Below are 12,156 nucleotides of genomic sequence, written 5' to 3'. Positions count from 1 at the left end.
CCTCCCCCACCTCTGCTCATAGGCCTGCGCAGACTGCTCGACGGCCACGTTCATGGTTTTCTTCTGCAGGAGCAGGCGCTGGCGCAGCTGCTGGTAGACATGGTCGTAAGCGGCCTTCTCAAATCGGAGGTCCTCGATCTTCTCCCGGAGCTGCGCGTTCGAGGTCAGCATCTTATCGAACTGGACAGTGACCTAGATGACAGGCCGCGGTGTTGATTTTGTAAGGTCTTGTGGTTAAAAAAAGAAAATGTCTTCTTTTTTAACTGAAAATTGAAGGATTAGGTGAAATAACTGTAATTTACCTTAAAATACCTTTGGTTGAGTGGAGGCCACGGAGGGAATGATCCAAAAATAGAAAAACATTTAACAATTGCTCCATTTTAATAACGAGCACGTGGGTGTTCGTTGCTTTATTCTGTCTACTTTGCTGAATGTCTTAATAAACTTAATAAAAAATTTAAGGTGAAGTGTTCTCAGACACCAGAAAGAACTAACTGTCCTCCCAAAAAAGTTCCTCACTTCAAGGGATGATATTTTATCAGAGGATTTCAAGCTATGCTGTGAGACACGTTAGGTTTCTGCAAGGCTAAGACTAGGGTGAGAAGCATTGCTGTGTAACATCGAGTAGGAACTGACTCCGAGCTGGCCCTCCAGCGAGTTTTCAAAGGTCATAAATCACAAGGGAGAGATTGCCTGGCCTCCTGTGGAGCACCTGGTAGATTAGAACCCCGTGCCTTTGGGACTGCAGCACGGTTTCTCCCCACTAGGCCACCAGAGCTCTCTAGGCATAGCTGCTATTCAAAAGGTTGGCAGTTCGAGCCCAGCAGCAGCAGCAGGTAACAGAAACATGGTGATCTCTCACAACGATGGCTTAGGGAACGTCAACAATCATCAGTCACTCACTCGCTTACTGGGCCAGCGGATGGTGGTTGAGCACATTCATTGAGCCTCAGGACATGCAAGCAAGCATCACACTACACTTCCAAGACGGACCCTGGTCCTCACTGGGGGAACTAACTGCAGTGCAGGTCCAGCCCTGGAGGTTCTGATCCGGTGGCTCCAGAAGGGACCTAGAAATCTGTGTTTCAGCACATGTACCCTCAGCATTCTGAGATACAGCTGGATGCCGAGAAGAGCTGATGCCACAAGAATGGAACCTTCCCGGAGGAGAAGCGACCACAACAGGTGCCTCAAGAGACACACCTGGTGCACCTGCGTCCAGCTAAGCCTGAAAGCTCCATTTCCTGCCCAGACGTTTTTCAGTTCAGTAAGTGATAGATTCCAAACTTCTTCTTTCGCTCACACCAACTGCAGTTTCTAGACTCCTGCTCGATGCAGAAGTCACTGTGGATCGAGGATGATTGGGAATGGCCACTCCAGACACGCGTGTAAGTCTACTATTTCCTAGAGACAGCCAGGCACTGCTGGAGCAGGGGAGGCACGGGGTCCCGGGAGAGGGGGGCAGCGGAGCCTGCCCAGGGATGGTGACTGGGCTGCTTCTTCTCAGCGAGCTGTTTGGGGGCCCGGGACAGTCGGGGTGACAGTACATGTCTGGAGAGCAAGGAGAAGGAAAGGCTGCCAGACAATGGAGGACAGAGCAATCCAGACCACCGCCACGCTGTCCACTCGTCCCCCAGGGGCCCGCCTCCTGCTCCGAGGGGCTGTGTCCTCGCGGGCGCAGACCGGCCTGTCCTGCTCTGCGTGGGTTTGGATGGCTGAGTTTTGGTGAGCAGCCCTTCGTGGGTTGGACTGTGTCATGACACGTGTGTGACAGTATAATGTGGAAGCTAATAATGTGATGAGCTGAGCAACCCAACAGTTACTGAGGGCTAAGTGCTGCACCCCTCAATCCCGTCACAGCTCTGATCCCACAGCTGGGGGACTCCCCGTGCCCTGGGCCCCATCTCACAGGAGATGTAAGAGGAGGGAGCAAGCAGAGGCAGGACCACCGAGGCAGAACCCGCAGGAGTGGCATCGCACCCCTCCACGGGGAAGCTCCTGTACACAGGGAAGGAAGAGGTGTGGAGTCTCCAACGCCCAGAGGGAACCCACGGAGAGGGAGCCGGGCCCTCCTCTCAGAACTCAGAATGTGGACTTCTCGGCCCCTTAACAGTAACAGAGGCCATGTGCTTGTTTAAGCCGTGTGCTTGTGGGGTTGCTAGACAACGAACACGCAGCCCAACCTGCACCCCACTACACCAGAGGTCTCCGGTGGGCCGCCTGGTCTCTGTGCATACCGCTGGTCCACGCTTTCCTGAGTCAACCAGTGCAGTGACTGGATGACATCATGGTTCACACACACACGCACGTGCGCCAAGCTGTCTGCCAAGCTGCAGGGAACCTTCCCATCATCGCGGTTCACACACGTGTACACACACACACACACACACGCACCAAGCTGTCTGCCAAGCTGCAGGGAGCACCAATACGTACAAGATTCAAACGGGTTTCCAAGGTGTGGACCTGCTTCTGCAGTTTCTGGGGGTTATTGGCCTTCTGCATTTTGCTGAAGACCTGCTTTTGGGCTGTAATTTTTTTTTCCATCTGAGCAATCTGCAAAGAGAGAGAGAAGGCAGCTGTGTTAGCATCTGTAAGGGCTCCCTTCTGCCATCCACAAAGACGAGTGTGTTAAAACCAGAAACTACAATGTTCGTCCCTTTCCTAAATGTGAACGTCTCATTTCTTCCTTGGATTCCTGTTCCCTTGGATGTAACTTGAGCCCCGAAACCAGGCCACTGTCGAGAACGCTCCATCGGTCCCCAGGCTGTGACTCTTCATGGAAGGAGACGGCCTTGTTTGTTCCCACAGAACAGTTAGTGGTTTCAAACTGCCAACCTTCCAGTTGGCAGCCGTCTGCGTAACACACTCCACACCGGGGCAGCCAGTTAGGGTAAAAATGAGATAATGCAGTTCTGTGCTTACCTATGCACGTAAGTTTAATCTACCTGTTGCATATGCCACTTTACCATAAAGCCGTGATTTCTAGTCAAAACGGCACTGTTACCCAAGAGTCTGTCTGCAAATTCCTGGAGGCGCTTCTATGACCGTGGCAACAATGCGTCCTCTTCCGTGTCAGGGGTCTCTGTGTGGAGTGGTAAACCAGCAAGCAGGATTCGCGTCCCTGGCCCATGCCCAGTCGGCGAGGGCAGCTCCCCCTTCCTCTGCCCGTGAGCTGGCCCGTGCTCCGGGCCAGGCCAAGCCGGGGCCCATCTGCCAAGGTGACTGACAGAAGAGTGACTCTTCAGTGTGGAGTCCTCCTGCCTCTCCAGGGCTGGTGAGTGAGGGGCTGGTACAGCTGAGCTCCAGCGGCCCCGGGGTGACCATGGACAAGGTCAAGAAGACGACCAAGTCGCCGTAGAGCTGCTTGCGCTTCCCTGAGATAGTCCAGCTATAGACAGGGACCTCCCTTATCAGGGAGGAGATCCTGTCAGCAAGTCCATCCACCTCATGGTGGCCTTGGACGACAAGGCGCAACTGGCCAGAAGCCTCCTGAGGCCATCAGTGTTTGTAGATCCACCTTCCTCTGACAAAGTGGTTGGTGGATTCAAACCAGCGACCTTTCTGTTGGAAGTCCAGTGTGTAACTTACTGCACTACAGCTGCTTTCCGTCAGGGAGTCTGTTCCTCACAACCAAACAAGAGGGCACCTCCAAGTATCCAGCCTTTGGGAGCCATGGGTCCACACACACACTGGGAGGGGGCAAATCCACTTCATTTATGCATGGTATCGGGCAGGGTTTGGATCTGAGCCATGCAGCTTCCGGCATTTCCTCAGAGCAGAATGAAAGGGCTTCCTGCATCCCCACAGGGGTCCAGTCCAGGTCTCTGCTCCTCTCTGTGAGCTTCTCCTATTCTTCAAACACGGGCAAGCTCGCTGACGTGCCCACCAGTGACCTGGTACAGTTCCTGGTACCACGAAGGGGAGTGTCTCCAGACTGTGACTCCTCTCATGGATGCCCACCCCTGCTCAGCTGACCCCAGGGTCCTCCAGCTCCTCTCAGGGATGCCCACAATGCTTGGCTGACCCCAGTGTCCCGTGGCTCTGACTCCTGTCAAAACCAGGCTGTGGCATCAGCATTTCCACGTGGCTCCTGTGATTAAATTCAAAGTCCAAATCCCTTTGGTGTCTTTACGTCACTATGTGGCTTTGTAATGCCGAGAGCAATTAGGCCTCTGCCTGGTGGGAGACATTATCAAAGGCTGCGGCTGGCAGCAAAATGGATTGCCTAAGCAAGTCACTGTTTCCCAATCACCTCATTAATTATTTTGTAAGGACAGGCAGGGCCTGATGAGGTCTCCGCCTCCAATCACCTCTTGCAAGGACAGAGCTCTGGGCTCTGTGTGGGGCACCGAGGGAGGCTTTCTGGAATTAGCCTGTCCTTGGATTAAGTCAGGATATGTTTGAGGTCGTGTGTGTGTGTGTGTGTGTGTGTGTGTGTGTGTGTGTGTGTGTGTGGTTCTCGTAGTCTTCTGAGGACCTCAATCTCTGCTGCCTTTTCCTAATGCTTCTGTGGAAATGGAAGCTTTCAGTTTCCGTGCGTCTCACCCCATTTTTCTTTCCTGCCTGCTTCTTCAGTCATTACTTCACAAGTCATTCCTTCATCCACAGACATTCATAAATCATTCTGTCATGTTTGTGACCTGATTCCCCATCGATGCTGTAAATTCCTGTTCAGTGTCAGACAACAGGAAGGAGGGAGATGCAGCTGATGCCAGGAGGCCGCTGCCCTCAAAGCCGACTCTCCGGGGCTGTAAGAAGAGTCTGCAAGAGAGGCCTGAGGGGAGACGTGACACAAAGTCTCTGGAAGCACAGTCGGGGCATCTGAGCCGAGATCTGAAGGACGAGCCAGAGTTCCCTCCACAGAGAAGAGAAGGAACAGCATTCCAGGCAGAGGGAACAGCATGTGCAAAAGCATGGAGGTGAGAGCAAGCACAGCAGGTGGAGGACGTGCAAGAGGTCAGCGTGCACAGAACGCAGAGGGGACGGGCGGGGAAGGGGCGGCCCTTGGGTGTGGCTTTTATCGGAATAGCAATCGAAAATTACTAAAGTGTTGTTTCCACTTCCTATACTTGGACCAGGAGGCAGTCATCAGAACAGAGCAAGGAAACACTGCACGGTTCAAAATGGGGAAGGGTGTACATGAGGGATGCGTCCTATCTCCATGCATTTTCCATCTATATGCAGAACAGATTATCCAGGAGGCTGGGCTCTGTGATGAGAAGTGTGGCATCAGGACTGGAGGAAGATTCATCAACAATCTGCGTTATGCACATGACACAACCCTGCTTGCTGAAACTGAGGAGGACCTGAAGGTCAAGGACTGCAGCCTTCAATACAGATTAAAGCTCAACATCAAGAAAACAAAGATGCTCACCACCGGGCCAACTGGCAGCATCGTGACAGATGGTGAAGAGATTGAGATGGTTAAAAGCTTTAGTTTGCTTGGCTCTACAATCAATACTCTCGGTACCAGCAGCCAGGAAATAAGAAGATGAATTGCATTGGGAAAGTCTGCTGTCAGAGACCTTTGCTTTGAAGAGCAAAGCTGTTAGTCTGGAGACTAAGGTGCGCCTGATACAGGCCATGGTCTTTGCAATCACTTGTTATGCATCAGAGAGTTGGACAATGACTAGGGAGGATAGAAGGAGAATTGATGCCTTTGAGCTTTGGTGCTGGAGAAGAGTGTTGAATATACCATGGACTGGTAGGAGAATGAACAGGTTCGTCCAGGAGGCTGCTCCTTGGAGTCAAGGATTCTGAGGCTTCATCGGACATCCTTTGGACATGTTTTAAGTAGGGACTGGTCCGTGGAGAGGGACGTCATGCTCGGGAGGGTGGTGCTCCCGAGAGACAGGATGGTGAGACCGTCTCAGGTCCTTTGGCCATGTTGTCGGGGGGGGGGGGGGGGGGGGGGGGTCAGTCGTCAGAGCAGGACATCAGGCCAGGAAAGGGGGAGGAGCCACGAGGGAGGTGTCAGTGGGATGGCGGACACAGCAGCCGCAGTCGGGGGCTGAGGACAGCAGGGGTGAGGCTGGTGCAGGGCGTCCATCTGCTGCCCAGGCTCGCGAGAGTCAACCCAACGGCACCTAACAACCGTACATGCAGATGGACAGATATGCTTCCGTGGTTTAGATTTTTAAAGCTAATCTTTTCTGTATGAAAATACATATATCAAAACCTGCGACCACTCCACAATTCTCCAACGTGTCAACCTTGTTACTTCTGCCCTCGCTGTGTCCCCCACTGACACGGTCCCCTAAACGTCCCCCTGGGTTTCAGTGATTCCTGCCCCTTTGCTCACGGTCCACTCAGCGGCCAAGTGGAATCCTGCTCACGGAGCATGGCGACCCTCCATCCCATTTCCAAGGGTGCAAATCTTAACAGGATGAAACTGCTCATTCCTCTTCACAGAGCAGCTGTGGGTTTGAACTGCCGACCTGTGGGTTAGCGGCCAGCACGGCCGCCTTCGTTTAATCAGTAAAAACACTTCTTTATTGTCTCAGGGGAGCTCTGGTGGCCTAGTGGCAAGAAGTTGCACTGAAATCCCAGAGATATGCCGTTCGAATCCACCAGATGCTCTGCCGGGGAAGGAGGGACAATCTCCTCCTGTACCAGTCAGATCTGATTTGATGGTACACGCACACACACACAAAAAATAGTAATAAAACCCCACTTCTTTATTGTCTGGTAACGTAGTTCGTGGAGAGCTTTCTTCCAACCACAGGCAGCACCCCTCTAGCAACTCAAATCCTTCAGCAACGACAGGGAAGGAAGGTGGGAAATCTCTTCCCGTGGAATTTCCAGCCTGGACCCCGGCACAGTCAGCTCTAAGCTGGTTATGACTTAATGGTAATGACATTTTAGTTTATACTGAAAACAATATATGTATGTGGGGGGTGTATATATATGTATGTGTGTATATATGTGTGTATGTGTGTGTGTTTGTATATATATATATATAAAAATATACACACACACTATTTGCCAGCAGAGCATTTTTCCAGGGTGCAAGGCTATGACACTTCCATACGCAATGAGACTATTTCCACATGCAATGACACCAGGCTCTGGGAGAGGGGGACATTTAATGCGGTCCTGGTCAATTCTGAGAGGCAGAAAGGCGGAAGGGAAAGAAAAGGATCAACCGAAACAGGACACACAGGGAGGGACGGGGTTGAGTGCGGCTGTCGCATGGAGGTTAAAACCAGGGTCACAGAACAGAACGTGGCTGAACTCGGGGGTGGGGGGGAAGACCCATTTGTCTTGTAAATGTGCGCTCAGGTCCCCTGGAGAAGTCGAGGAAGGAGAGAGCGGGGCGAGGCTGTACCTTCTCGTCCAGCTCCGCCAGCAGCTGCCGCATGGAATGGATCAGAGACTCGTAGTCCTCCTTGGTTTGCAGCAGGAACTGCACCTCCGCAGAGTTCTTCTCGTTCAGGTCCAAGTTCTTGGAGGATCTGATGATATTCAGCAGCAGGGTGACCTCGTTCTGCTCCTCCTGCAGCTTCTTGATTTCTTTGCTGTGCAGGAGAAGGAAGCAAGCAGTACAAGACCACGCCTGAGCCGCGGGGCACGTTCAAGAAGCATTGCAGGGGCCTCAGCCCACGAGGGAAATTCGGGGAACACCATGGGTGGCACAGCACCCTGCTACACACAGACTGATGCCTCTGCTCTGTGGAGATGGCCAAGCCAGTGACTATGGCATGGACGGCCGGAAGCAGCGTGTCTCAGGACAAGTGCCCGGAATGCCCCTCAGTAGAAGGCCCAGGCTGTCTCGCCTGCTCTGAGGGAGCCCCACCTCCGGAGAAGGGCTTCATGGCCAGTAACCAGAGGGTCAGCCAACAGAGGAAGACCCTCTGCAAGGTGGACCAACGCCGCAGCTCCGCACGGGCTCACTGTCCGAGGACGGCAGCATTTCCCTGTCAGACCCTCGGCCAACTGCTCTGGGCTCTCCTGACAGCATGTCCAAAGCCCACGTGCCCACGGTCCTCCAACCTCCCTCCCAAACAAGAGTCCCGGTAGCAGGTCTGCGACACCACCCTGTTCACTCCTCTGCCAGTCGGCGTAGACCAGTGGTCCTTGCCAACGCCACGATTCAAATGCACTGACCAGGGAGTTGGAAACTAGGCTGATAGAAGCAAGCTGGTGAGGAAAAACCATAGAAGAAGGAGTAAAAAAGACAGTTCCTGCTGCCCATCAAGGGTGAGTCAGGGCTGTGGGCACAGCTCCGAGGAGAGCCCCCAGCTTCACAGACAGCACTGAGGCCCTGACTTGCTGCACTTCTCTGGGAAGTGTCTTGTTCCAAACAAAACCCCTGCATACGGCCAGGTGTTCCCACAGAGGCAGTCCTCGTTGCTGCCAGGTGCCCCCGAGCTGGTTCCCTTCCTGGTGACCCTTTACACAAATGAAAACATTCTAAATGTCTGAGGGGTCCGCAGTCACCGCGTGTGAAGGCCCCGCGGCACCCACCGTGTCTGTCAGTCTCTTGTGTTGAGTGTTTGCCTTTTTTCTTTTTTCTTTTTACTTTCTACTTCACCAAGAATAAAATTTCTTTTAAAAGGGTCCCTTGTACTAACTCACACCAGCGGTGCCCTGTGAAAGATCAACCCCTAAGAAACAGAAGGACTTCCCTCCAGCTTCTAAACGTCTGCCAACAGTGAGGTTTCCACTTGAAGGGCGGCTGTTCCTTGTGCCGACGTGCACGTCAAGGTGTTACATCTTGAAACCCATGGAGGTGTGTGTGGAGAGTCCAAGACTGCACATGATTGAAAATGACTGCCCGGGGTCTAGATGGCTTGATGGTAAGGAATTGCCCTGCCAACCCAAAAGTACACAGTTCGAATCCAGCTGCTGCACAGGCCAAAGATGGGCAGTCTCCTTCCGTGCAATTTGCTGCCTTGGAAACTCACTGGAGGGTCAGCTAGGGGCCAGTTCTGACTCGATGGTTCACAGTAACAACAGGTCTGGATAAATGTTCATTTTTAAAAAATGACTCATCTGTTAGACGTCACCAGGTTATCTCTGGAGCGCGTCGACAACCCGGCACAGAGCCCTGCCCGGTCCTCCCGCGTCCACGCGGTCTCTGTGGGGTCGGGCCCCAAGCCCCTTGCTGTGGTCCCTTCCTGTCTTCGGGGCCTCTGTGCAGCCCGAGCCCCTTGCTGCGGTCACTGTGTCAATCCATTCCGTCCAGGGTCTTCCGCTCTTTTCACTGACCGTCCACTTTTCCAGGAACTAGGTCCTTCTAATAACATGCCCCGAAAGTGCAAGGGATGGGGACCCATTCTTGTCTGGAAGGGGCACTCTGGCTGCAGATTGTCCAAGGGAAACACAGCTGTTTTGGGGTGGCCCATGTGAGACCAGGACTCTGAAAGCACCACAGTTCAAGGGCACCCCTTCTTCTCCACGCTTTCTCACTCACTGTCCCACTTTCACATTCAGAGGAAGCAAATACAAACGCCACAGCTTGGCTCAGGCGCACCTAATCCGCAAACGAATTTGCAGATCTGGCCACTGCAATATGTCGCTTGATTCCTTCACTGCTGCTTCTACGATTGTGAATTCAAGAAAAGTTGCACCCTTGACAAGGTCTTCCTTGTAGCTCATTTACTGGTCCAGTTGTGAGAAATTTTGTTTTCTTTGTGTTGTCCTAAATCCTCTTTCCCGCCTTCCTAAGAACCCTGTGTCCCAGGCTACCAGTCAGACGGAGACGCGCGCATCTCTGAAACGATGGCCTTCATCGCACTTCAGGCCTCAAACTGTACTCATCGCCCACGGCTCACTTTTCAGCCAAACAACTGGCGAGTGAACAGCAAGCAAGCGCCATTCACCTGTGTGAAAGGTGAGCATCCCCTCCAGGGACATGTACACTCCGTAGATCATCCGACGTCAGAAGAGCCCAAGGACAGAGAAGGCGGGAGGGCATAGGATGGACGAGAAGGATGGATGGAAACGGTAACAACAGGGAGGAAGGAGGGCGTTATGGAGGTCTCGGGCTGTGACAGAAACAAAACCTTTCTTTGGAGCAACGATGCGCATTCTCCTCACTTCTACAAGGTGCTGTGAGTCCCAGCCTCTCCATCAAACGGTGCAGGGTCAGCGAGGGGCGCCTTGACCCTTGTAAGCGGACATGACCCGTCACGCCCCTGAGCACACCTGTTACACGTGCTGTTGTTGTCTGGAGCCGATGAATCAGATCCAACTCATCGCAACGCCGTGTCCCACAGGAAGCAGCAGTCCAGCCTTCCTCATCCTCCCACATCCTCTCAGTAGCTGCTGGCTGGGCCCGACGTCCTTGAGGGCCTCCCCCTTTCGTTCTCAGCCTCTCCTCTATCACAGCTGACCTTTCCCAGGACCTGGGCCCTCTTGGTCGCACACCTAAGTCGTCGATGCTAGTGCTGTTGGGTTGGCTCCCAGGCACGAGGACTTTAGGTACAAGAAGGAGAACGCAGCCTGCCCGCAGCACCCTGCCCGCAGCCTCCGTGGGCATCGACCGTGCAGCCGCGTCACAGCAAAGCCTGGCTTCGTGGGTGCTCAGGAACTCGCACTCTTCCCCGTTTTGTTCACACCGTGTGGTGGGCACACAGCGAACGCCTCTACTGTCAACACACACAGTGTTGGTGGGATGTCACTCTCTCTTTAGGCCTCAGGCCCGGTCATTGGGCAGATTTCATAACGCGTGGCTTGGATCACCTTTATCACCTTTCGTTTTACACGAGAGCCTTCCTCCTTCCTACACGCGGGACTCTCCAAGTGCCACACGGTGAAAGGGGACAAGGACCTCCATCCTGTGAGCAGTAAAGAGAGGAAGTCTCCCCTCCCTACAGAGGCTGCAGTGAAAACAGCCAACCTGCGCTGTGACAATAGAACTGCTGTTGATTTAAGGCATCTGGTGGTATTTCTGTTACAGTTGTGCTGTTGTTATGTGCCATCGAGTCGCCTGTGACTCATAGCGATCTTTTGCACAGTATCTCCGAACCCTGCCCTGCCCTGAGCCAGTCTCACTGACTCTGACACACTTACCCCAATTACCATGTCAATCCATCTCATCCGGGGGGTTCCTCTCCCGCTCTGTCCCTCCACCCTTCCAAGTATGATGTCCTTCTCCAAGGACTGGTGCCTCCGGGCAACATGCCCCAAATCCTAACCTCCAATGAGCAGCCTGGTTTCATTCTCTTCAAGACGGATGTGTTTGTTCTCTTGATAATCCATGGTATGTTCAATACTCTTCTCCAGCACCACAGCTTGAAGGCTTTGCAATCTCCAGAGGAGGAGGCACCTATCTCCCCCCAAAACCTCCGGACAGTGAGGAACAGGAACTAGACATGCCTCTTCACTTCAGTCCTTCTCTCAGGCACTTGTTCTAAATTATTTCATTTTCTTCAGCTCCACAATCAACATCCATGGTTTCAGCAGTCAAGAAATCAAAAGATATGTTGCCTTGGGGAAATCGGCTGTCAAGATCTCTCCAAAGTTCTAAAGAGGAAGGATGTCAGTTTAAAGACCAAGGTACGCATGCCTGATCCAAACTGAGGCATTTTCAATTGCTTCTTATGCATCGGAAAGTTGGAAGACAGAAGAAAAACTGATGCCTTTGAACTGTAGTGTTGGCAAAGAGTACAGCCTATCCCACAGATCGCCAAAAGAACTCAGAGATTTGTCTTGAAGAAAGTGCAACTAGATGCTCCAGAGAGACCAAGATGGTGAAACTACACCTCACTTAGCTGGGGCAAGTTGTCAGGCTGGGAAAGGTAGAGGGTCAGTGACGGAGAGGAAGAGCCTCGATGAGACGGAGTGATGTGGTGACTTCCACAGTGGCTGAGAATGACAGAGACTGCAGAGATGTGCAGGCCAGGGAACAGGTCAGGTCTGTTGTTCGTCGGGTTGCCGTGAGAGACAGTCAAGTGGATGGCACCCAACCACGACATAACTGAGGCACTGCTGACATTCTCCTGGAGTTCAAGAAACATCCCTGGACTCAGCTCATAAGCCTCCTCCCCACTAAGGCATCGTAAGAGATTTTTTTCTTGAAATAAGTGTGTTCTGACAGAAAACCATAGGTCCCCAGGTAGAATTCAGAAGTCAGTGCCCATCAGAATACTATGAAAAACTATACTCAAACAAATATGAAAATCTAGAGGAAATGGACAAATACTTAGAAAA

General features: G+C 52.7%; 1 protein-coding gene across 1 annotated transcript in view; it reads right to left on the bottom strand.

Annotated features, from left to right (window-relative positions):
* Nucleotides 1–12,156, bottom strand: part of CCDC63 (coiled-coil domain containing 63) — a 107,423-nt gene that overhangs the window by 14,856 nt on the left and 80,411 nt on the right. The window contains exons 7-9 of the mRNA XM_006894719.1: nucleotides 7,328–7,517; nucleotides 2,434–2,553; nucleotides 11–192 (exon numbers count right to left, since the gene is read on the bottom strand). Coding sequence (XP_006894781.1) covers nucleotides 11–192; nucleotides 2,434–2,553; nucleotides 7,328–7,517 — 492 coding nt within the window. The remainder of the gene's footprint in view (nucleotides 1–10; nucleotides 193–2,433; nucleotides 2,554–7,327; nucleotides 7,518–12,156) is intronic.

Source organism: Elephantulus edwardii, unplaced genomic scaffold, assembly GCF_000299155.1.
Source record: "Elephantulus edwardii isolate Elephantulus edwardi_28Jun2011 unplaced genomic scaffold, EleEdw1.0 scaffold00148, whole genome shotgun sequence".
Lineage (NCBI taxonomy): Eukaryota > Metazoa > Chordata > Mammalia > Macroscelidea > Macroscelididae > Elephantulus > Elephantulus edwardii.
Note: the sequence above shows the minus strand (reverse complement) of the source record. Positions and strands in the feature narration are given on the sequence as shown.